Below are 25,530 nucleotides of genomic sequence, written 5' to 3' on the forward strand. Positions count from 1 at the left end.
TAATGGGTCCATCGTAATTCATGTTGAAGTGACACGCCATGAATCACGTGGACATGGTCTGATAAGCAGACAAAATATTTTTTTATCATCAACTATAGAACTTGATTAGTTTTCTATTCTCGGAACCACACAATAATGGGGTACTGATAGTCCACTTTCCTTTTTACACATTCACATCACACCAAACAATTGAGAGTAAATTCAGCTTATTCCAAGTTTGGATATCACATAACAGAATGTTGATGATAGGTTGATAAATGCATAATTATAGATTCATGAAATTAGTACCAAATTTTTTTAAGCTATTTCCATCGGGAACTAATTGACAAGTGATAAGAGCATTTCAATGAATTAAAATACCGTTCGGAACTAATTAACTAGAGTTGCAAGTAACTTGATGTGGCCGTTAGATTCTTTTTGGAGTGTATTTGGAATTGAAATCGACTAATTATAATTTAAAAAATTACAGTACTAAATTATTTGATAAGTAATAGATGTTGTAACTTGAAAACTGCATTAACATAATTTTTCATTTGTATGATAAAAAATTTTTTATTTTATAATTATAATTTTTTCTACAGTAATTATAAATTAAAAACAATAACATCTCAATTCAAATAGAATCTTACTAAACAAATTAAAGGTGCCTTTTTTTTTTTTAATTTAAGCTAGCAGATGGTGATGGGTATCCCTTCCCTCACTCAACACACAAGAAAAAGTACTTCGCTTTTGTGTTTTACATATAGACAAAATTTTATTGGAAAAGAAAAATGTATGACCCATTATATTATAATTCGTCCATTCCCACTAAACACTTTTCTAATGAACTTAACTGGCATCCACTTGATATATCAAATCAAATGACCGGTGATTTTATTGCTGGTTGAGTGTTAACTAAATAATGACGTGCTCAGTAGTCCGTACAATGCACTATGGAGTCGGGGGCAGGGCATATGCCAGCTGACCAGCTGAGAGTGCAAAACTTTTTGTTCGCGTTGATTATTTATTGGTGATTTTGGCGAGAACTTTCCAAATTGCAATTCTTGCAGACAAAATATTGGCTCCTTAAACTACATGGATACTTGGGACTTGAGTCGTATGACCAAAAAAATATAACAATTAATTAACTGGCCTTACAAAGAGATAAAAAGAGAGATGCTCCACTGCTTTGGTACGAAAGATCAGTTACGTATAAATTAAGCAGCGCTTAATTTTTTATGAGAAAGCCAAAAAGAGAAGCCAAAGATCGATCGAAGAAGAGCCAGAACCAAACTTCACTTAACAGCTGCTTCATTGGGCAAGGCATATTGTAAGAAAATATTTTAGGGAGTACAAGTGAGTAGGCAAATTCTTAAACAAATACTTATTTTGAGAGCCATCTGACCCAAAAAAAAAAAAGGAGATTAGGGATTATTATTATTATTATTATAGTAATTTATTTATCAACCGTACACTATTATAAAGCATTTTTTCAATAGAAAAATGACACCTCTTCCCCCAAGGCTTGAAACATGGACATATAAATCTTCAAGTTTTCAATAAGAGACATTAAGACAATAAGACTTCTTTTATTTTTATTTTTACCATAATACCTTTTGGCTTAATTAATCCAAAAAAGAAAATGACTCCAATATTTTATAATAAATAGAAATATAATGATAAAATAAATTTAACAATATTTTAATAATTTACAATCTATTGACACACTTTATTATATAAAACTAAATCTTATAATGAATAGAAACATAAACATTAAAATAAAGCTATAAAAAATTAATTTTTTTTAATATCATATAAAATAATATTAATATTATTAAAATGTGAGATATTTTGAGTTAATTGTAAAATCTATTAACCTACAGATTTATTTCAAATATTTTAATTAATACAAATATATTATTAAAATAAATATAATACTTTACATTTTTAAATTGTTTTTATATATTAAAAAAATAGTTTAACATTATTAGTTTGCTAGACATATTAAATTATTTACATTACATTTGTATTTATTAAAGATTTTAAAATCAATTATTTTAGCTACTATATTCCAAGGATGTTTGAGTAAAAAAAAGTCATGGTATCCCTTGTTGAAAACTTGGAGGGTTGTATGACCATTTTCTCAAACCTTGAGAGTGTAGTCATACAGGTGCCCTTTTTCTAAATAAATAAATAAAAGAATTGTGAATGAGGATATCTCCACCCGATTATTTTATAAACTTCCCCACCTGCATAAGATAATTACATTAATAACTTCTCATTATTTCATAAAGTTATAGATTAACAATGAGTTTGAATAATTAATTAATTAAATCGGTTTTATAAATTTTTTTATTTTCTAACTTAGGTCTTTTAATAGTCTTTGACCATTTAAAGTTCCTTTAATATAAGTTTAATATGACTATTTTATCCTTAAATTATAAAATAACCAAATTATCCCAAGAAACATATACTATTGTAACTAATAGTTTAAGCATTTAGTTTTATATTTTATAAACTAATAAATTTTGAGTAAAATTTAATAATTTTCAATACCCCACATGTCATAAATAAGTTTTTTTTTAATTAATTGAATATTCATAATCATGCTAGTAAAATAGTATTTATGCATCATTTAGAAATAATAAATTTTATATAAAAAATTATTGAAGTTAAAGTAAATTTTTGAATATTTTACAAATTATGTTAAAGCAAATATTTTAGTTCTAATGATAGCAAATATAAACCTCTTGCATATCACCTTAAAAGCTTATTCTAGTTGATGATTAAACAACTGAATATTTTTCCAAATGCGCTTGGACTCCATAGTGGGCGGCCTTTTTGTTTTCACTGAGAGGCGATAATATATTCAAGACTATCCCTTTCGTTTTATAACCAATATTATTGTCCACTCGATCTTTAACTGAACATTGATGAATATGATAATAATTGTGTCAACATTTAGTGCATAAATCAGCTCAATGATCCTAGTTGCTTTGGGAATCTTGTTAGCAAGGGTGTTAACAATCACTTGGCTATTACTTACCACACACAACTCTTGATGAGACATCTCTATTTATAATAATTAGTAAATGAATTCTTGTCTTAAACAAGAGACTCCTTAAAATCAATAGTTTTCAAATTAAAAGATAAATAATAATAATAATCATTCATAAATTTGAGAAAAAATTTGTCAATGTAAATTGACTTATGTAATGGTGATAAAAAAAAAAGGGAGTTGGATTGATGCATTACTTATGTCTAGTTGGAATAAGATCTTCTTCTGATCTGAGCACTATTGAGCTTTTAATGATTTTTTACCATGTGTCTTTTAGTGGTAGTGTATGGGTAATATTTAACTTCTTTTACTTTTTTATTTATTAATAATCAATCAGTGATTGAGTTATTTACTCAGGACATGATCAGATCAGGAGAAAATCATAATTCTATCTAGTTAAGACTGTATGGAGGGAAAATAAAAGGAAGTAATTGTTTACTTTTTCTTCTTTTAGGAAACCTGATAGTAATAGATTGTAAGTTGTGATATATTTGGAGCATATGAAACAATAAGAAATTAACATCAAATGTTCTACAGTTTTATACACCTTTCAACAATATTTTCTCTCTTAGTCTTATCAATACATATCACTCATGTTGTTTTTGAAAAAGTCATAGATACTCTCGGTGTCTATTTTATATTTATTAAATTTTTAATATATTCACATGTTCCTTTTAATCAATTATATTGTGAATAAATATACACACATAAAAATAATTCAACAAATAAGAGAGTATATACTAGAAACACCTGGAATTTTTCATTGGCCTCAATAAACCAGTTATAACCGAAAATATTCTAACAAATTTAGAAGAAATGAACCATGACTAAGTTCATAATCAAAATTAATTCCAGCCTTCCAGGTTAAACCTAGCTAGCTTTCATGCAAACTTTAAATAGCAGTATAAGACTCAAATCTTACTACTGCTTTCCAACCACCAATTTAATGGAGTCTCACTTATGCTATCTTTGGCTCTTAATCTCTTCATTCACATACTTTTGCCTCTTAAACAAACTTCTAGCACACTCACTCTTTCATGTACATCACCATCCTGGAATTCGAACAAACGTAACCAAACATCTTTTCTTCTCAAATTTCACTTCAAATTATGAAATCAAGCTCCTAGGAAATGCATCAATCTCACAAGATAAGGGTTTCATTCAAATCCCTGATCCTTCCCCAGCAGTTGATCATGCCTACCAAGCCGGCCGAGCCATCAACTCTTCTCCCATCCGACTCTTAGACCCTCTCACAGCCACCCCAGCTTCCTTCCAAACCACCTTCTCCTTCCAATTCACCACCACAAATAATTCATTCTCAGGCAGCGGCGGCAACGGCCTGGCCTTTGTAATTGTCCCTGATGAGTTCACGGTAGGCAGAGCGGGGCCGTGGCTAGGCATTGTTAACGACGCATGTGAACATTACAAGGTCTTCGCTGTTGAATTTGACAACAGCTATGACCCAAATTTTGGCGACCCGAATGATGACCATGTTGGTATCAATCTTGGTACTGCCGTTTCTTTCAAGACCTCCGATTCTTCAGAATCCAACGCTTCACTTCATCATGATGATGTAGTTCACCGAGCTTGGATAAGGTATGATGGCCACCGAAATTGGATTGAAATTTATCTTGGAGTAGATGGAGATACTGTGCCATCACAGCCATTGTTATCATCTTCCCTTAATCTTTCTCCTCTTTTAAACGAATATATGTTTGTTGGTTTCTCTGCTTCTACTGGAGATTCATCGCAAATACACAGTATATTATCGTGGGAATTTTTCTCTACGAGTCAAGCAATGCTTAATGAACCTCCGAGTCACATCTGCCGCCAAAATATTGCTCACCAAGTGTCCAAATATTCGATGACAAATCAAATAAGCAGACCAAGCAGTTTCTTGATTTTTTTGTGTTTATTTGGGCTGTTCGTGGTAACTTTTCTGAATCTTTACTGCAACAGTAATCGCAGTAGTGGCAGTGGAAGTACCCTGGCTTTTGTCTTTCCTGATGGGAAACAGAGGCCAGTCCCACCAAGCAAACCTCGCCGGTTTGAGATTCTTGAACTTTACAGGGCCACTAAACGATTTAGCAAAATGGAAGTGTTGGCTAGTGACACAAGAGGGGTTCTTTACAGAGGAACTCTGCCTAATGGATGTTATGTGGCAGTGAAAAGATTCTCATCAAATGAGTTTCTACACTTGTCGAGACTGGATTGGACTCGAGTTCTCAAACGAATCTCTTCAATAACTACTAATGTACCGTGCCACCCAAATTTGGCTCCAATTCGAGGGTGGTGTTGTGACAATCGCGAGACGATTATTGTGTATGACTATTATCAAAACGGAAGCCTTGATAGGTGGTTATTTGGTGTGGGTGTGCTTCCGTGGAGTCGGAGGTTCGAGCTGATAAAAGACGTCGCAGAGTCATTGAGCTTCCTGCATTCTAAAGAACTCACTCATGGAAACCTCAAGAGCAGCAGTGTGTTTCTCGACGTTAACTGCAAGGCCGTTTTGGGTGATTATGGTTTCTTTATGGGCTCCGTTTCGAGCAAGAAAGCGGATGTGTTTGGGTTTGGAATGCTGGTGTTAGAGATAGTATCAGGCAAAAGGACAGAATTAGAAGAAGAGATAACGGATGTGTTAGGGTTTGCATGGGCCATGCATGAGAAAGGAGAGATGGTCAATGTGATCAATGAAAGGATGAAATCAAATATGAACTTCGAGCAAGCGATAAGGGTTTTGGAGATTGGGTTAGTTTGCACTTTGTGTGAGGGCAATATTGGCATTGGTAGGCCATCAATGGAAGAAGTGGGTCACTTCTTGAACATGAAGAAACAGATTCCTAAGTTGCCATCCCGTCGGCCGGCCGAGTTGCTGCCGGAAAACTACGACGGCTTCTCCGTGTAGGCAGGGAGAAACTAACTTGTTTTGTGTTAAAAATTCTAGGCTGTCAGTCAGCTTGTTTGGTTATGGACTATTACTAAGCATTATGAAATTATAGAGTTTGAATTACGTCACATGAGTAATTTCTTTATATATATATACACACACGTGTGTGTGTGGGTATTTTTAAAATGAAAAATGGATTTAAGATTTTACGATATTATAATTTTTTTTACAATTTATAAACTGTTGAGATATTACTTTATAGCGTGGTAAAAATCTTTTACAACATTTTAAAATTTCGAACCTACATAGAAATTACAGTCACTTACACTAGTTAGGGACTTTATCTATATATAATATATAAATATTAATAAAAAGGAGTAAACAATAATTAACCAGTGAATTTATTGGCACCCCTTGAAAAATCTAATCAAACACTATTTTTGCATTAATAAATCTATACTTATTGCAAATTACAAATGGAATTACAGTTAAATACTTAAAATCTCAGCTACCATCATCTTCAACGCCATGTCGCCATATGTACCTTCAAACTGTAGAGCCGATGAAGAGCAAAGAACGCTCTTCTTCTTATTATCTTTCCATAGTATACTTTTGTTTTTTTTCTGGGTTTAATTTCCACGTGGAAAAGTGATGATGATTTTAATAATTTTTTTATTTTTTAATAAAGATAATTTTGAAGATAATAAGAGTTAAGTAAAAAGTAGAAGTTGGTGAAATAAATTGAGGTCAAATAATTCTGTAAATAATAATAATAATAACAACAACAACAATTATTATTATTGTTGTTGTTTTGTTTAAATTTTTTTTAACGAAATTTTATTTATTTTTTATTTTGAAACAAAATGAGTTGGCACTGCCATTAGAACCACCCAAAGTCAATTGGGACGTTACATTTGCTGACAGTCTCGGGCCAATTCTAATAGGAAAATGATGTTCTCACACATTCGCGCACAAACGTTTGCACAAAACGGTGCGTTTTGTGCACCTTTAAAAGGCTCTTCGTACGTGCACAACAACACACACGCTCTTCCCAGCTCCTCCCACTTGCGTATGCCTCCTTTCACTGCAACAAAAAACCACTGCCTCCTTTCACTGCAACAAAAACCCAGCAGGTTCCTCATTCTCTAGACACCATTCTCCCTCGCTCTCGGCTCTGTACTTCCTCATTCTCGCTGGATCTGTTTTGCCACACTCTCTCGGCTCCGATCACCCTCATTCTCGGTGGCTCCATTTCCCTCACTGTCTCGGTTCTGATCTGCCTCAATCTCTTGATCTCAATTTCATCACTCTCTCTACCCCAACACAACCGAATTAACGGAGTTTGTTAAGGTTAGTGTTCAATTTATTGCTTTAATTTGTAATTAATTGAAAATTAATTATTTTGCCCCATTTCGGCCACTTGGATTTTGAATGGTTATTGTTGAGAGTATAGTGATTTTGGGTTGTATTGATATTAGCTTTGGATTTTGAACGAATTGATTTATTTTTCCTATTTCGGTCATCTAGGAAAATCAAAACACATTGCACATATTATATAAATGCATCAAGATTTGTAAAGAAAAAGAATTTAAATAAATTATCGTTGTTACTTTCAGATCTGGTCGTATATACATAGTTGACACACAAAAAAATCCAAGGGCTCCCTCTTTGCATTAAGTTGTTGAGCCTGCAGATATTGTACAGAAGACAGGATTATCTTATCCTCACACGGCTCATTGCCTTGCTTCTGATGATATCCTGGTGTCATGCCTTGGAGATAAGGATGGAAATGCTGAGGGAAATGGATTTCTTCTCCTTGACTCAGAATTCAATGTGAAAGGAAGGTAAAACAATAGATTTGTGTAAACTTGAGCTATTATCTTGCTTTTTTCATGCTATTCACTATTCTAAATAATGTAAACTTGAGCTTAAAAAACAAATTCATGCAAGTGATGTTGCAAATTATTTGAACAATGTGAGGCGGTGATATTCTTTGTCATTAGTTCAGCAAATAAAAAATATTCAAATGTGATTGACAAACATTATTATATAGATATTAAGTTTGCAGGAGATAGTCAGCAAAAACCTTGAGAGCAACATTGTTGTGGCTGTTTTTTTCTTTTGGAATTGATTAGTAGTTGGTGTGTCCTATATTGTTTCCCTGTCCAGTTGCTTAATGCTCACTAACTATTACGGCTTTTTTTTTCTCCTTGTCAGTTGCTTAAATTGGTTGGATATTTCTATCACAATGTCCTCTAGCATGAGTGAAGTTCCAAATCCACATATAAAAACTTGTGAAAAGTGCTGCAATGATAAGATCTTACGAACTTTGCGCACAAGAGAGAATCTGAATAGTAAGTTTTGGAAGTGCAAAGGATGTGGGGCATTTGAATGGGACGACGATCGGAAGAACAATGAATATATTATGTGTCGAGGGGTGGAAGATTGAAATATGAGCGAGATTAAAATTGATCTCTTACTAGGAGAAGTGCGCAAGCTGGGGCATCAAATGGAATGCTTGTCTCTTAAATTTGAATTGCTTGAAAGAGAACTTTAACGAAGTTCACAACCAAGTATTATTGTAAAATATGTCCCATAAATAATTATATGTATTTTAATATGTATTTTATTTAAATTGTATATTCAACTAATGTATTAACTTCTCTTATTTGCAATGAAAATTACGTTTATGGTTGAAATATTATTTTCTGTTATTTGCAACTTTGCATTAAATCGTGTATAGCTTTCGGTTCACAAGGAAAAGTTTGAACTAATTTCAATGGACGGGGAACCTCACGTTGTAGTGATACCATTCCCAGCACAAGGTATTGCTGAACATGGAATCAAGGTCACATTTGTTAGCACGGAGCATATGCACGCCAAAATCACGGCTTGAATGCCACAGAAAGCTGAACATTTCCCCCTTCCCAACCAAACCATTTTCAGCTGCAAAACCATGTTGCAAATGCATAATCACTCACAAATCTCTAAGCCACATGAACAGACCAAGCAACTGGGTTTTCTCAGATTTCATTCAACTTGAAAAAAATCGCATAGACTAACAATACTCTTGCAATGGCTGCAAACAACCCACTTTTGTAATAAATTGAACAACACAATCAACATTAATCGGCAATTGCAATATATGCTCTATAAAATTTAAATAGAACAAATCAAGAACTAAACAGAACCTAATTGCTCAAAGGCTCACAAAATTCGGCAAATATGAAAAAAAATTAAGGTTCCACGTTAGGCTAGGTGAAGTACCCGAAATGGGGCAAAATACTACTGCTGAGATCGAGAGATTGAGGGAGATCGATGCCGAGAGAGTGAGGGAGAATGAAGCCACCAAGAATGAGAGAAAACCGAGCTAAGAGAGTGAGGACAACCGAGAACGAAGCTGTTGCTGTGTGGAGAACGAAGCTGCTGGGTTTTTGTTGCAATGAAAGGAGCCTTTTAGAATGAAAACCGAGTTGTTGCACAGTTGCAGTGAAAACCGAGCTGTTGTAGTGAAGGGAGAACGAAACGTAACGTGCGTGTGTCTTGTTTGGTGCACGTACGAGCAGCCTTTTAAAGGTTGCACAAAACGCACCGTTTTGTGCAAACCTTTGTGCGCATATTTGTGAGAATATCGCTACTGATTCTAATAAGGGCCTAACACGTCTTATCTATTACCCAATCACATTGAGTGTGCTGCGATAGAACTAATAGAAGTGTTTATCTATTATTTGCTGCGAGATAAACTTTTGTTTTATTTATTTTACACTATGTCGTATCTTATTAAGTTATTATTTTTATTGTAAAAATTTTGTTTTGACTTAGATGATTATTTCCTAAATTTAGATTAATTTGATGATAAAAAAATTTATATTTTGTAAGCAAAATAAAATTGAAGAGAGAGAGAAAATATAAATGGCTTAATTCTATTTATATTTGTCCTTAAATATAATTGTAATATAACAGGGGTTTAATGAGATTAATGAAGGGGTGCCAATAGTCCAACTCTTTCTGTTAATTCTCTAAAGAATATTTATTTTGATCTTTTAAGCCCATTGAATTTATTTCTCATATCAGTGAAATTGATGAAGTTGATGGATCTGGTGTCACAGGAAATATGGAAAACAAAAAAGTTATTTTAAAAGAATGTGTAGTTTTCTTTTAATTCCTTTTAATTATTTTTGTTGACATAGATTTCTAGTCAACTAAAAAATTAATTTAAGACTTTTGTTATTAACATGATTATGTAAAATACATGATTCTTCCACAGCCGTTGGATGAAAATCTAATGGTTGTGGAAATAATATGATTTTATTATCTTATATTTTCACAATCATTGAATTTTCATCAAACGACTGTGGAAGAATTATGTATCTTACATGATTATATAAGATAACAATCTCCTTAATTTAGATAGGGGCGAAATAATAAAAAGATACAAAGAATTAACGTGGTTCAGCCTTTAGTCTACGTTCACGAGTAGAGAAAATAAATCTTTTAGTAAGATCGCGATTACAATTTAACTCTCCCTCTCTTTGCTATTTTTTTTTTATGCTCTCATACTATGAGAGACCTCTACTTTTATAACCTTCTACAAATAATTTTTTTTTCTAATTTAAACTCTTTATAATTCTCCTCTATCCCCTCGTATTTTAATTACAAAATATTTTTATCTTTTTATAGGTTGTATCCGTGTCAAATTTTATTTAATTTACTTCTGGACCAAGTAATGTCCTTTAATTGCTAACTCTTCTATTGCTGGGCTTGATCCAACAATAGGCCCTCTATTTAGACTTGTATTTTCTGCGCGACCCATAATCTAAAACTAGGTCAAGGGCCCCCATAGATTAGGATCCATGACTTTTTGCTGTCCTTCACTCCTGGGAACCATGATTTTTGCTATGGGGACTATAATTTTATTCTTGGGGGAGCGTGAGTCATGCTCCCTATTCTTGGAAGTATAATTCATATTCTTTGGTGAGCATGATTGCTACTCCTTGAGGAGCATGACTCCTGCTCCCCATCTCTAGGGAGTTCTTGCTTCCTGGGGAGCAAGGTTCTTGCTCCTTGAAGGAGCAGAGTATGGTTCTGCTCCATGAGGAACTATGATTTTTGTTCTGAGGACCATTGTTCTATTTTTGGGGGAGCATGCTCCATGAGGAGCATGACTTATGCTCCCCAAGAATGAGAAGTAGGTTCTTGCTCCTTGAGGAGGCAAAGCATGATTCTGCTCCATAAGGAACCATGATTTTTGTTCTAAGAACCATGATTCTATTCTTAGGGGAGCATGGTTTTTGCTCCTTATGAAGCATGACTCTTGCTACTCATTCTTGGGAGCATAATTCCTACTCCTTGGGGAGCATGACTCTTGCTCCCCATTCTTAGGGGGGCATAATTCCTGCTCCTTAGGGAACATGACTCATGCTCTCCATTCGGGGGAGCATGACTTCTGCTCCATATCCCTGCGGGAGCAAGGTTTTTGCTCCTGGAGGGAGCACGGTTCTGCTCCCTAAGGAGCATGACTCTTGCTCCTTGTTCTTAAGAGCTTGCTTCTAGCTCTTTATTCTTGAAGAACATTACTTTTAGCGGCACACCTTTATTAATTTTTTATATTTCCTACAACAAATGCTCCTCAGTTCTTAGTTTATTGTTCCACCAGAAGTATAATAGGTCAAATTGGTTTTCTCTCTACTAATTTCTATATAAACCATCATTTGCACCATTTGTCCACCTTATAAAGCATCAATCCTTTGGTTTTCATTTTCCTTGGTAAGTGTCTTTTCTCTTCTCCATATTTTTAGAGAATTCAATGTCTTCTGATTTTGAAAATAACTCTTAACTCTTTTTTATCATGAGTACTTTGAAGATGATGATGATTAATTTCATATATCATCTGACCAACTACCCCTTGTTGTAAATTTTACTTATGCGTCATTTGTTCATGATAACTAAACTAACCTCTAACCCAGCACTGATTGGTTCATCGATGAGGTGAGGATTATAATTTCTGAAAAATTAATTTCATCTCATAGAATCAAATATGAAATCCTATGTTAAATTGAACTTAGGAAGTCTCCAATTGGTGAGCTCGCTAGTCAGCCTTCTCTTGAGGTCATTGCCTTTCATCATGATTTTTTTTGTTATGGCGTTAAGTTACCATTGCACCTCTTTTTGAGATATATACTGACCAGTGTGAACAGTGTCCCGGCACAACTTTCCCCCAACGTTTGGTGTACCATGATTGGCATGTGCATCTTTTGAAAATTAAGGGATTTTCCAAATCCCACATTTAGTCAATTCTAGTGAATTTACAAACTAATGAGTTTTCAAGTGATAAAAATTGTCCTCTTAAGGGTTGGTATTATGTTCATGTTTGGGCTAGGTCTCCCCCTTTAATCATTCAGGGCAAATCTCATGATGGTTCCTATAAAAATTATTGGCTTTTTGCCTTTGAGGATTGAGAGCTAAGAAATTCTCCTAATATGTATCTTAAGTATCGGGTTCAAACCCATTTTTTTACTCTAGGCAGCTTTATAAGAAATTTCTACATGATGTGTTTTTCTTTATCAGTGTACTTATTCTTTTTTTTTCTTTTTTTTTTATAGTGTCATGGGGCTGCATCCTTATTGATCATGTTGAGTAAAATCATATCGATGAAGTTTTAAAGATCCTATAAACTTACGGTCCTGGAAATATCTTTCACAAACAGGCTTTCTAATTACTTTTGGTTTTATCCATTCTGCTTCTATCAATATTCCATCATCGAATAAGTTTCTATTTAAGCATAGTAATTTTTATGCTATAAAAAAGCTGTAATATTTTTTTCTTTTTTTTTCTCTGTCTTTTTTTAGTTATGGCTCCTGGAGATGACGCTGTCCGGAAAAAAAAAAATACCTAGCTTCAAAGATTAGCATGAGACATAAAGATAAACTAGTCATTCAGTCTATGGGTATCATTTTTCAATCATGGCCTTAAATATCATGAGAGAATGATCCCACAGACTGAAAGACTGGCTTATCCATAAGTTTCCTGCTAATCTTTGAAGTTGGGTATTTGTCTATCTTTTTTTTTTTCTGTGCGGTATCATCTCTAGGAGCCATAACTAAAAAAAGACGGAAAAGGAAAAGAAAAATAAAATATTACAGCCTTTTTGTAGCATAAAAGTTACTATACTTAAGTAGAAACTTACTCGATGATGGAATATTTGTAGAAGCAGAAGGGATAAAACCAAAAGCGGTTAGAAAGCCTGTTTGAGAAAGATATTTTTAGGTCTGCAAGCTTACAGGATCTTTAAAACCTTCATCGATTTGATTTTACTCAGCATGATCAATAGGGATATAGACTCTTGACACTATAAAAAAAAAGAAAAAAAGAAAAAAAAGAGTAAGTACATTGATAAAGAAAACACATCTTGTAGAAATTTTTTATGAAGGTACCTGGAGTAGAAAAGTGGGTTTAAACCCGATACCCAGCATACATATTAGGAGAATTTCCTAACTCCCAATCCCCAAGGGTATAAAAGTCAAGAATCTTTCTATGAACCACATGAGATTTGCCCTGAATGATTACAAAGGGAGACTTAACCCAAGCACGAACATAATATCAACCCTTAATAGGGGAGTCTTTATCACCTAAAAAACTCATTAGTTGGTAAATTCACGGGAATAGACTAAATGTGGGATCTGAAAAATCCCTCAATTTTCATAAGATATATATGCCAATCATGGTACACCAAATATTGGGGGAAAGTTATACCAGGACACAATTCAGACTGGTCAGCATATATCTCAAGAAGGGGTGCAATGGTAACCTAACGTCATAATGAAAAAAATCATGATGAAAGGCAATGGCCTTAAGAGAAGGCTGGCTAGCGAGCTCACCAATTGGAGACTTCTTAAGTTCAACTTAACATAGGATTCCATATTTGATTCTATGAGATGAAATTAATTTTTCAGAAATTGTAATCCTCACCTCATCGATGAACCAATCAGTGCTGGGTAACTGGGTTGGATGTTAGTTTGGTTATTAGGAACAAATGACGCATAAGTAAAATTTACAACAAGAGGTAGTTGGTTAGATAATATATGACAATAGTCATCATCATCTTCAAAGTACTCATGATAAAAAAGAGTTAGAGTTATTTTCAAATCAAAAGACACAGAAATCTCCAAAAATAAAAAGAAGAGAAAAGACACCCACCAAGGAAAATGAAAACCAAAGGATTGATGCTTTACAAGGTGGGCAAATGGTGCAAAGGATGGTTTATATAGAAATGAGTAGAGAGAGAAATAATTTGGGCTATTATACTTCTGGTGGAACAAGAAACTAAGAATTGGGGAGCAGCTGTTGTAGGAAATATAAAAAATTAATAAAGGTGTGCCGCTAAAAGTAATGTTCTTTAAGAATAAAGAGCTGGAAGCAAGTTCCCAAGAAAAAGGAGCAAGAGCCATGCTCCTTGGGGAGCAGAACCATGCTCCCTTAAAGAGCAAGAATCTTGCTCTCGCAAGGATATAGAGCAGAAGTCATGCTCCCCAGGAAGCATGAGCTCCCTCGAATGGAGAGCAAGAGTCATGTTCCCCAAGGAGCAAGAATTACGTCCCCCAATAATGGGGAGCAAGAGTCATGCTCCCCAAGGAGAATGAATTATGCTACCAAGAATGAGGAGCATAAGTCATGCTTCCCAGGGAGCAAAAACCATGCTCCCCTAAGAGGAGAATCATGGTTCTCAGAATAAAAATCATGGTTCTTTATGGAGCAGAACCGTGTTTTGCTCCCTCAAGGAGCAAGAATTTGCTCCCTCAAAGAGTAAGAATCTGCTCCCCATTCTTGGAGAGCAGGAATCGTGCTCCTCAGGGAGCAGAAACCATGCTCCCTCAATGGCCCTAAGAGGAGGCTGGCTGGCGAGCTCACCAATTTGAGGCTTCCTAAGTTCAATTGAACACGAGATTTCATATTTGACTCTATGAGATGAAATTGATTTTTCAGAAATTGTAATCCCCACCTCATTGATGAACCAGTTAGTGCTAAGTTAGAGGTTAGTTTGGTTATTAGGAACAAATGACACAAGAGAAAAATTTATAACAATAAGTAGTTGGTCGGATGATATATGACAATAATCATCATCATCTTCAAAGTACTCATGATAAAAAAGAGTTAAGAGTTATTTTTAGAATAAAAAGACATTGAAATCCCTAAAAATAAAGAGAAGAGAAAAAACACTCACTAAGAAAAATGAAAACCAAAGAAGCTCTACAAGATAGGCGAATGGTGCAAAAGATAGTTTGTATAGAAATGAGTAGAAAAAGAAACAATTTGATCTTTTACACTTCTGGTGGAATAAGAAACTAAGAGCTGAGAGCAACTGTCGTAGGAAATATAAAAATCAATAAAGGTGTGCTGTGAAAAGTAATAACCCTCAAGAATAAAGAGTTGGGAGCAAGCTCCCAAAAACGAGAAAGAAACTTACTCCCCCATGAATATGGAGCAGAAGTCATGCTCCCCAAAAAGCAAGAACTCCCAAGAATGTAGAGCAGGAGTCATGCTCCCCAAGGAACATGAATTATGCCCTTCAAGAATGGGGAGCAAGAGTCATGCTCCCTAAGGAGTAGGAATTATGCTCCTAAGAATGAGGAGCATGAGTCATGATTTCCATGGAGCAGAAACCATGCTCTTCTAATAATAGAACCATGGTCCCTAGAGCAAAAATATGGTTCCTTAGGGAGCAGAACCATGCTCCCTTAAGGAGCAAGAACCTAGCTCCCCCAGGAGCAGAAGTCATGCTCCCCATGAAGCAGGAACTCCCCATGAATGGAGAGCAGAGTCGTGCTCCCCAAGGAGCAGGAACCATGCTCCTAAGAATGGAGAGTAGGAGTCATGCTCCCTAAAGAGCAGGAATTATGCCATCAAAAATGGGGAGCAAGAGTCGTGCTTCCCAAGGAGCAGGAATTATACTCCCTCAAGAATAAAACTATGGTCCCTAGAGCAAAAATCATGGGCAACAAAAGTCATGCTCCCCAAGGATGGGGAGAAAGAGTCATGCTTCCCACGGAGCAGGAATTATGCTCCCCCAATAATAAAACTATAGTCCCCATGGCCAAAGCAAAAATCATGGTTCCAAACATGATATTGATATTAAGTTAATGTGAACAATATTTTAATACCCCATAATCTCATGTACCAAACACACCCTTAATCCACCATTAATATGCAGCCCCAACAATTGGACATTATTTCATAGAATCATGTATCTATAATGATATAATAAACGACTTTCTCAAGGTTTATATTTACCCACTTTTAAGTGGGTGAATTTAAACTTCAAATAACCATAAAGAAAATTTTTAATTAATTAATTATTAAACTTCATCATTTCTTATTCGTATAGTATATTTGTATTAGTTTCATAAATATTTGTTATGATTAAATTCTTTGTATCCTAATTCTGTATCTATAGTAGTACTCATTGATTGCAAATACAAATATTGAATGAGAAACTTTTGTACATCAAAACTCAAAAGTCTCATGACAGTTGTGCTACATGTATGCAATTAATTAAATAAACATTATGGTTTCTTAGTCTATATGTTGTCTTGTAGTTATGCACTCACTTTGTTTTTGAAAAAAAAATCATTATTATTTTGTGTTAAGTCTAATTACAATAGCCAACAATGCCTTAATTAAGTTAGTCATCACTTTCTCTTCTTAATTTTAAGATGGAGGGTTCGCTTAAAAACTATAAATCTAAAGTATTAAGTTTTTGGTAAATATTTATTACAGCCCGCTTGGAATTATTCTTAAGAGTCTCAGAAGTAATTTTGAAAAGTTAAAATTTAATTTTAGTACTTGATAAATTTTTTTTAAAATCACTTTTGATAAAGTCACTTCATCCTAAAGCATATTTTTAAAAATAGGGGTAGAATAACTTTTGAAAATTAATTTTATACTTAGTAATTATTATAATTCTAATCCAAAACATTTCTTTTTTTAATTAAGAAAATAAATTTATTAGCAATTATATTGAGATAACAAAATAAAAATTACTTTAGTTATCAATTATTATATACACTCACTAAAAAAAAAATTATATATACAAGTTAATAAATGTGCAAATAAATTTTATTTAACATTATCGTCATTTTAATCATTTGTATTCTTACAGTAGTTTAATAGTAAGATTCACCAAAGATGTATAATTGTTTTTAAAACTCACAACATTTTTACGATCAAATTTTATTAAACCGTTAACTGATTATTTTCACAGTTGATTTTTTTTTACAACACAACTATAACAATTATTTTAAAAATTATAGCCTTTACAAAAAAACTGATTCTTATTGTAGATTGTATACAATGTTAATTTTATCTCATATTTGTATGATAAATATTTATATTTTTGTTAAAGATGATTAGATCTTCTTTTACTTGTATAAATGATTGACCTTGTTTTTCAACCTATCAATAATCGGCCTGACAACTATATAGATAAGCACTTATAAGTGCTAGTTACGAGTCCTGAAAACGCCACATACCATCAACTTTTATTTCAGGACTATAACCCTTTTTAAATAAAAAAAAAAAAATCATTCTAGATTCACAGTACTTCAATACTTAAACAGACATTGGTCCCAAAAAGACTACGAACCTTTTTATTGAGGGAGAAGACTGTCCATAATTAATGAATTCAAGGGGCTCACTTTAATATTAGGTAATTGTTTGGATGGCTATTAAGTCAACGACCACTTGAGGTGGGAAACAAATTTTCAATTCAGTAGAAACACGTCTATTCGTGGTACCAAATTCTCTCTAGAAAAGAAATAAATAAATCGTTGTACAAAATTGAATTAAACGTTAACCTGCACGTGATTTGTTCAACTCATTGGAAACATCTATAGCTCAAATCGTTGTACAGAGTTGAACTAATTGTTAAGCTCGTGATTTGTCATTACCAGTAATTAATTAATTTTTAAGCTAGACCAAATTAAAGTTTAGACAACGAAGGTTCTCAAAGTAGCCTGTAGTCTGTACGATCCAATGAGCCATGCCATATAATATATACACAATTCAACAATTACAGGTCCTCCGAGTTCTGCATTTATACAGTAACTGAAGTCCAGCCTGGAAATTACGCATTTTTGTAGTTCATATCCACTTCAAAAATCTTTCTTCAAAAAATTATGAAGAGTTTTACTCCTAAATTACAAGAAATCTTACTCCCACAAACACATGCACATACTTAAACTTATAGCAATAATTAAATAACACATAAGATATCACTTCAGTTAGAGCATAAATTTTTATTCTAATTTTGTATGCGTATCATTATTTATTCTGATGAACTATAAAATTACTCGTAATAGAACCACACCATTTAACGAATTAATACCACATCACTTAAGATAAAATGTACTACTTAAAAAAGATAAAATTAGTGCATTTCTCCTAAAATAAATTGGAGATTCATTTATAAAATAGAATAATTTTGTACTATATTTACTCCTTTTCCCGTGCATTCAAGCAAAATAAGCAAATATATAATGATAATTTGTAATTTCTGAATGCAGTTTGGATAAATTTACGTTCAATAGCTTTTTCGTTTCTTCTAAATAGTGACATAATTTTAATTAATAAATCAAGTTGATCATGATGAACAGAACCTATTTTAACAGTTAATATATTACAAAAACAAATGAGTGATCACGTGACAATCTAAAGCAAATCCCATACATGCATGCTGTAGAAATCTTTAACTGCAACCAAATTTTCTCCTTAATTTCGCCCGAAAAGAAAAAGAAAAAAGGGAAAGAAGAGTTACCCGCTGATGGTCAGTTAGTTATAGTGGAAACCTAGAGCTTTTAACGGTCGGATATTAGGCCAACTAGGTGAATGTCCAAAACAAAACCGGAAGGAAATCGTTTCATACTTTGATGTTTCTAATAAAGAGAATGACAGACCAATTCTATAAGGAAAAAGCACGTTTGGAACTTTCTAAGCAATTAAGCCAAACCAAAGCCATCTCTCCGGTCGTTTAATTATTGCCAACGCAGTCAATTCAACTCTTGTATTAAATACAGATATTTATATATATCTATATAAAACTATAGCAGGCTTTCAACTTGCCAGCCTAAGCAGTAGCCACCATTCTCTCATTCAATTCAACTCTTTCTCCTCTATTCTAAGTCTCTCTATACAATACCAGTTTTCCCCCCTCACCCTCAGGTTTTTGCTTTGTTTTATTTTTATTTTTTTCTTTTTTATGCATTAATTATTGAGAATATTATTCATCTGATTGGTTGTCTCTTTTGTTGTTTGGTGCGTGTTTCAATATAGTTTGATGGCAGCACATCCGGCTTATGCCGAAACGATGTCGTTTGGGGGATCAAATCATGGTCAGGGCCAAGTAGCTGTTCCTTTTGAGACCCATCAAGGGTCTTTAAAAGTTCTGCTCTTGCATGGGAATTTAGATGTCTGGGTCAAGGAGGCCAAAAACCTCCCTAATATGGACATGTTTCACAAGAAGATAGGTGACGTCTTTGGTAAGTTAAATGTAAAAGTAACCAGCAAAATTGAGAGTCACTTGTCTGATAAGATAACCAGTGACCCTTACGTCACTGTTTCTATTTGTGGTGCTGTAATTGGGAGGACTTTTGTGATTAGTAATAGCGAAAGCCCCGTCTGGATGCAGCATTTCAATGTGCCTGTTGCACACTCTGCTGCTGAAGTTCACTTTGTTGTTAAAGATAATGATTTTGTTGGCTCCCAAATTATGGGTGCTGTGGGGATACCCGTTGAGAAATTATGCTCAGGAGACAAAATTGAGGGAGCATTCCCCATTCTTAACTCGAGCCGGAAGCCCTGCAAGGCTGGAGCTGTGTTAAGTTTATCAATTCAGTACACCCCAGTTGAGAATATGAGTCTTTATTACAGGGGAGTGGGTTCCGGTCCTGATTATATTGGAGTTCCTGGTACTTATTTTCCTCTTAGGAGAGGAGGTAAAGTTACACTTTATCAAGACGCTCATGCTCATGATGGTTGCCTTGCGGATTTGAAGCTTGACGGTGGTGTGCAGTTTAACCATGAGAGCTGTTGGCAGGACGTCTATGATGCTATAAATCAGGCCCGTCGTTTGATTTACATTACAGGGTGGTCTGTCTATCACACAGTTAGACTAGTTCGGGATGGTAGTAACACGCTCATGTTAGGAGACCTCCTCAAGATTAAGTCACAGGAAGGTGTTCGGGTCCTAATTCTTGCGTGGGATGATCCTACTTCTAGAAGCATTTTGGGATATAAGACAGTAAGAAAGTGGCTGGACTAATAATACTCTTCCCAATTGTTGATTTTGTTTATCTGTTTTGTTGCTTAATTAAGACTCAAATTTATGTCCTTGTTCTGTGGTCATTTGCACTCAAATGAAGCATTGTTATTTAAGGACAGCAGTTGACTCCATATTGGATTCCAAACTGCAGTCTTGGTGCAGGATTGATCTTTGCCTCCGACTGTAAAGGGGCAGAAATAGTGTATTTTAGTTATATCTATGACAACTGCCTTGTGGGTATTAGCAGACGCAGAAATTGCATATGTGCACTCAGTTTAGGCAATATATAAGTCAATTTATAGTCTTTATTATGGTGGGAAATCTTTATTTTACTACGTCTCATTTAACAATGCTTTCTTGGTGTCATTGATGTTGCCTATGTTTGAATTAATTACCTGTAGTGTGGTGAGTGCATATGTACAAAATATGCAGTTTTATCATCAACTGAAAATCTGCATACTTCTTACTTATTCCATTTAGCATTCACATGCATTTCCTACTTCACTGGTCACTTAATAAAATTATATGATTTGTAGGATGGTATCATGAGCACCAATGATGAGGAGACTCGCCGTTTCTTCAAGCATTCTTCAGTGCAAGTTCTACTTTGCCCCCGATCAGCTGGAAAAGGACATAGCTTTGTTAAAAAGCAGGTTGGGATATAATTAGGCCCTTGAAATTTGCTTACATACCATACATAAATGATTTATGGTGTCAACGAAGTTGTCATATGCCCTTGAAATTTGCTTACATACCATACATAAATGATTTATGGTGTCAACGAAGTTGTCATATGCCACAATGATATTGACTAATCCAATTTATGCAGCATGATTGGATATAAATGTTAAAGTGCTAAGTTACATCTCATTGGAGAGTTGAACTTGTTTGTATATGGTAATTGCTTCCCTTGATTATGTTCTGAAAACAGAGGAAAGTTAAAGAAAAATGACTTAACTGGAAAAGAAGAAAGAAATTTGTAGAAAAGATTTTCTCATGTGACATATATGGTAGAGCTTAACGTTGTGGAGATAGGCAGTAGATGGATGCATAAAATGCTTTGCCACTGCGTTATTTTTTTTCTCGCTGAAGTTAGCCATTTGGCTAATGCATAGCCAATTGAGTTGTGAAATGCTTACTAGGAAATTTCACTCTCTTAGGATCTTCTTTTCCAGAGTCATTATTTTCCCTCAGTTGTGGAAATGAATGACTCTTTTTCAATATAAATGTTGTAATATAACTAATAGCCCGTTTGGGAGTGTGGTGACCAAAGCCCAATTATTAAGGTGTTTTGTAACACTTATAACTGGACTTTGACAGTTTAACAAAAAATTTTTCCTAACTTCAACTCTACAGCTGTAGCTTTTATTCCACAGCAGCTGCAGCTTAAAACCTACAACACCCCACTCCCAAACACACCCTGAATATAAAAGGTGCCATTATCAGTATGAGATCTAAATAATTGATTTTCTTCAATTTCTAGTTGGCATTAGTAGCGGTTCACCTGTGGTGATCTTGTATAAATATATGTCATATGTGTGATTGTCTCTGTATATAATGTTCAAGATCAGTATTATCTTTGACAAATTGTTTCAAATGATTTTTTGACTTTCAGGAAGTAGGAACAATCTATACACATCACCAGAAAACTGTGGTTGTAGATGCTGATGCAGGACAATTTAAAAGGAAGATCATCGCATTTGTTGGAGGTCTTGATTTATGTAAGGGTCGGTATGATACTCCTGCACATCCCCTTTTTAAGACATTAGAGACAGTGCACAAGGATGACTACTATAACCCTTCACTCCTGGTAAACATTTAACAAATGTTCCTTTTCCATTTGATCTGAACGCTTATCCATACTCTAATCTTCTCTTTTACTAGCTGAGCATCAGGGCACTCAAGAAGATGAAAGATTTGATCCTTAGAAAAATTAATCATTACTAAAATTTACTGCAATTATGTTAAGGTTTTCCTTTTCCTTTTTGTTTTTGAAACTCAATCAGGAGCCTATTGCTGGTGGTCCAAGAGAACCATGGCATGACCTGCACTGTCGAATCGATGGTCCAGCTGCATATGACATCCTTACTAATTTTGAGGAGCGTTGGTTAAAGGCTTCTAAGCCTCATGGTCTTCAAAAACTTAAAAGTTCAAATGATGATTCGTTACTCAAGCTTGAAAGAATTCCTGAAATTGTTGGGATGACAGAAGCTTCTTACCTCAGTGAGAAGGATCCAGAAGCTTGGCATGCTCAGGTACATTAGATGTCATTTAGATATTTGTTTCACTTTCCAGTACTTGCCATTTTCAGTTTTTCCTTCAATATAGATAACTTTTTGACTAAGTTTCCTCTCACTTGAAGGTTTTCCGCTCAATTGATTCAAATTCTGTGAAAGGCTTTCCAGTTGACCCTAGAGATGCTACAAGCATGGTAAGAATAAGTAATATAATTTGGTGGCTATGAGCAAATGATGATTGATCAACTGACAAATTTGTTACACTGTATCAGAACCTAGTATGTGGAAAGAATATCCTCATAGACATGAGTATACATACAGCCTATGTCAAAGCAATCCGAGCTGCCCAACACTTCATCTATATTGAAAACCAATACTTTCTTGGCTCATCATTTAATTGGGATTCTCACAGAGACTTAGGTGAGAGCATTTGTGATAACGAACAAATGAAGGATGTAAACATATCAATTCAAGTATCTAACTTGAAGCTTCAATATTCTTTTCTTTGCTCTGTGTTCTTCTTGGTGTACGGTACTAATATCAGGTGATGGTGGCTGGTGATGAGAGCATTTTTTTTTTCTTTTATTTGCAGGTGCAAACAATTTAATACCGATGGAAATTGCGCTGAAAATAGCCAACAAAATCAGAGCAAATGAGAGGTTTGCTGCATATATCCTAATCCCAATGTGGCCAGAAGGTGTTACTACAAGTCCTCAAATTCAGAGAATTCTATATTGGCAGGTAGAACCCTCACTCCTTTGAAATATGGCACTAGAAGTTTGATCGTTAATGCATCTCTTATGCTAATCTTATTTTTTATGTTTGCCGCAGCATAAAACAATGCAAATGATGTATGAAACAATTTACAAGGCTCTGGTGGAATCTGGTCTCCAGAACAAATATGTGCCACAAGACTATTTGAATTTCTTCTGCCTTGGCAATCGCGAGGCATTAGACGGGGTAGACAGCAGCAATGCTAAAGATTCCACGGCAGCAAACACTCCACAGGTACCTCCCTTTCCAGTTAAGTCATGTTTTCACCTGATTTGTCAGCTAATAAAATGTTGTATCCTTGGTAACTCAGGCACTCGCAAAGAAGAATCGGCGCTTTCAGATATACATTCATTCTAAAGGCATGATAGTCGATGATGAGTATGTCATAATAGGATCTGCAAATATCAATCAACGTTCCCTGGAAGGCACCAGAGACACCGAAATAGCAATGGGGGCGTATCAGCCACGCCACACCTGGGCGAGCAAACTCTCCAATCCTTATGGGCAAGTGTATGGTTACAGAATGTCATTATGGGCAGAGCACATTGGAGCCATTGAGGAATGTTTTAACAGACCGGAGAGTCTAGGATGTGTAAGAAGAGTAAGGTCACTGAGTGAACAGAATTGGAAACAGTATGCAGCCGATGAGGTAACACAATTGAAGGGTCACCTACTTAAGTATCCAGTTGATGTTGATCCAACGGGCAAGGTTAACGCTCTTCCTGGATGTGCACAATTTCCAGATGTGGGTGGCAACATATTGGGTTCATTTATAGCCATTCAAGAAAATCTCACCATTTGAATGAATCTTGCTTGTGCCAAATTGCCTCGTTATTTTTGTGCCAAAATGTCATCAACTGTAAGATATATTCCGGAAAATTTCAGACCATGAATATCAAATACATTTGTTATTTAATAAACATTCGAAAAGGAAAATAATAGTTTGATCAATGTCGATCCAAATTTTACTTCGTTGCCATATTCATTGAACATGTGCAGTTTCACAGTTTTGACTAGACAAAAAAATTTTTTTTTAAAAAAAAGGCAGGATCCGTACATTGATGCGTTTCTACTTTGCGTTAAAACCAGATCCATACATAGTTTTTTTAATAACTGTTTACATAAAATAAATGTAGATCGGAAATCAATTAAATAAAATATTCCGGTCATGTTCCAAAAAAAATAAAATATTCTGGTAGGCATAGAGTAGATCAGTAGGCCCCACCGGAATCGGGTCCGTTGGTGTGGTGAGTGCTTGCAGCGTTCGTTACTCTGACGTTGTAATACAACAGCCGTCGCATGAATCAGAGATGAAGGTTTTTATCGGGTGCATTGCCGGTACATCAATAACGATCTTTTCTACTCTGATTAGTTATCGAAGGCCACATCATATCCACGCGGACCATTATATCGATCAAGGCCAATTTTATTATTCCATTCCATGTGAGCGGTGGGCCAATGATTTCAATACAATTCAAATCTCAAAATGTGTTTGTGTTCAACAATTGGTTATATATAATTCATTAATTCTTAAGTTTTCCGTTATGGGTTTTGTGTTTTTAATGTTCCAATACAATTAATTATATCACCCTAAGCTGGCATTTACTACTTTTTATGTTAAAAGCTTCGGTTTACATTACATATATTTAAAAGTCACAATTCACATAATCAATATCATAATGATACTCTAAATCCTAATTCTCTTGTTGATATTTTAGCATCATTGTCCGGGAAAGAATGCGGTTATCTTGTTATGAGTCAATGGTTTTATTTAAATGATTAGTGCATGGTTTTTCCCTTTCAGTATATTGTATTGTACTTGAAACCATGTGCTTTGAATGAATCGTTTCCAATAGGGAATTTTGGTTTTATTAAAATCGGGGATAGACTAACATATTTCAATACGCTACATACAAAATAAAGTCACTTAACGTTTGTGTTTTTTAATTTTTTTAGTTTATTCTTAATTTTAATATAGTTAAAGATCCCTACTTGGAATGTTTTTATACTTTGACTTCCGTATTACATCAAACTAAAATTATTTTTAATCAATTTTTTAGATATACTATCATCACAAAGTTAGTAAATTAACATACCCATGCTTTTATATCATATTAATATTTATGACAATGTATATAAATAAACGACTAATAAATCTATCACCGCATATGGAGATGGTATTTCTTGTTTTTTTCACCTATTCAACAATCAAATTTGGATGATATAATCAATTATTTGGTTTAATAGTATTATAGAAAATATAAAGTATTCAATAAAGCATAAA

At 34.3% G+C, this 25,530-nt stretch overlaps 2 protein-coding genes across 2 annotated transcripts; both read left to right on the forward strand.

Moving 5' to 3' along the window:
* The first annotated feature begins 3,983 nt into the window (after positions 1-3,983).
* Positions 3,984-5,942, forward strand: LOC18048982 (L-type lectin-domain containing receptor kinase VIII.2). The gene has a single exon (XM_006440442.1). It carries the CDS (start codon positions 3,984-3,986, stop codon positions 5,940-5,942), a length of 1,959 nt encoding a protein of 652 aa, XP_006440505.1.
* A 13,066-nt stretch (positions 5,943-19,008) lies between these two features.
* LOC18048983 (phospholipase D gamma 1) lies at positions 19,009-24,162 on the forward strand. Its single transcript, XM_024187971.1, has 10 exons — positions 19,009-19,136; positions 19,248-20,214; positions 20,772-20,888; positions 21,851-22,045; positions 22,242-22,490; positions 22,598-22,666; positions 22,745-22,892; positions 23,065-23,213; positions 23,304-23,480; positions 23,557-24,162. The coding sequence occupies exons 2-10, from the start codon at positions 19,252-19,254 to the stop codon at positions 24,046-24,048; spliced, it is 2,559 nt and encodes an 852-aa protein (XP_024043739.1). The 5' UTR covers positions 19,009-19,136; positions 19,248-19,251; the 3' UTR covers positions 24,049-24,162.
* The last annotated feature ends 1,368 nt before the right edge of the window (positions 24,163-25,530 follow it).

This window comes from Citrus clementina, unplaced genomic scaffold (assembly GCF_000493195.1).
Source record: "Citrus clementina cultivar Clemenules unplaced genomic scaffold, Citrus_clementina_v1.0 scaffold_3, whole genome shotgun sequence".
Lineage (NCBI taxonomy): Eukaryota > Viridiplantae > Streptophyta > Magnoliopsida > Sapindales > Rutaceae > Citrus > Citrus x clementina.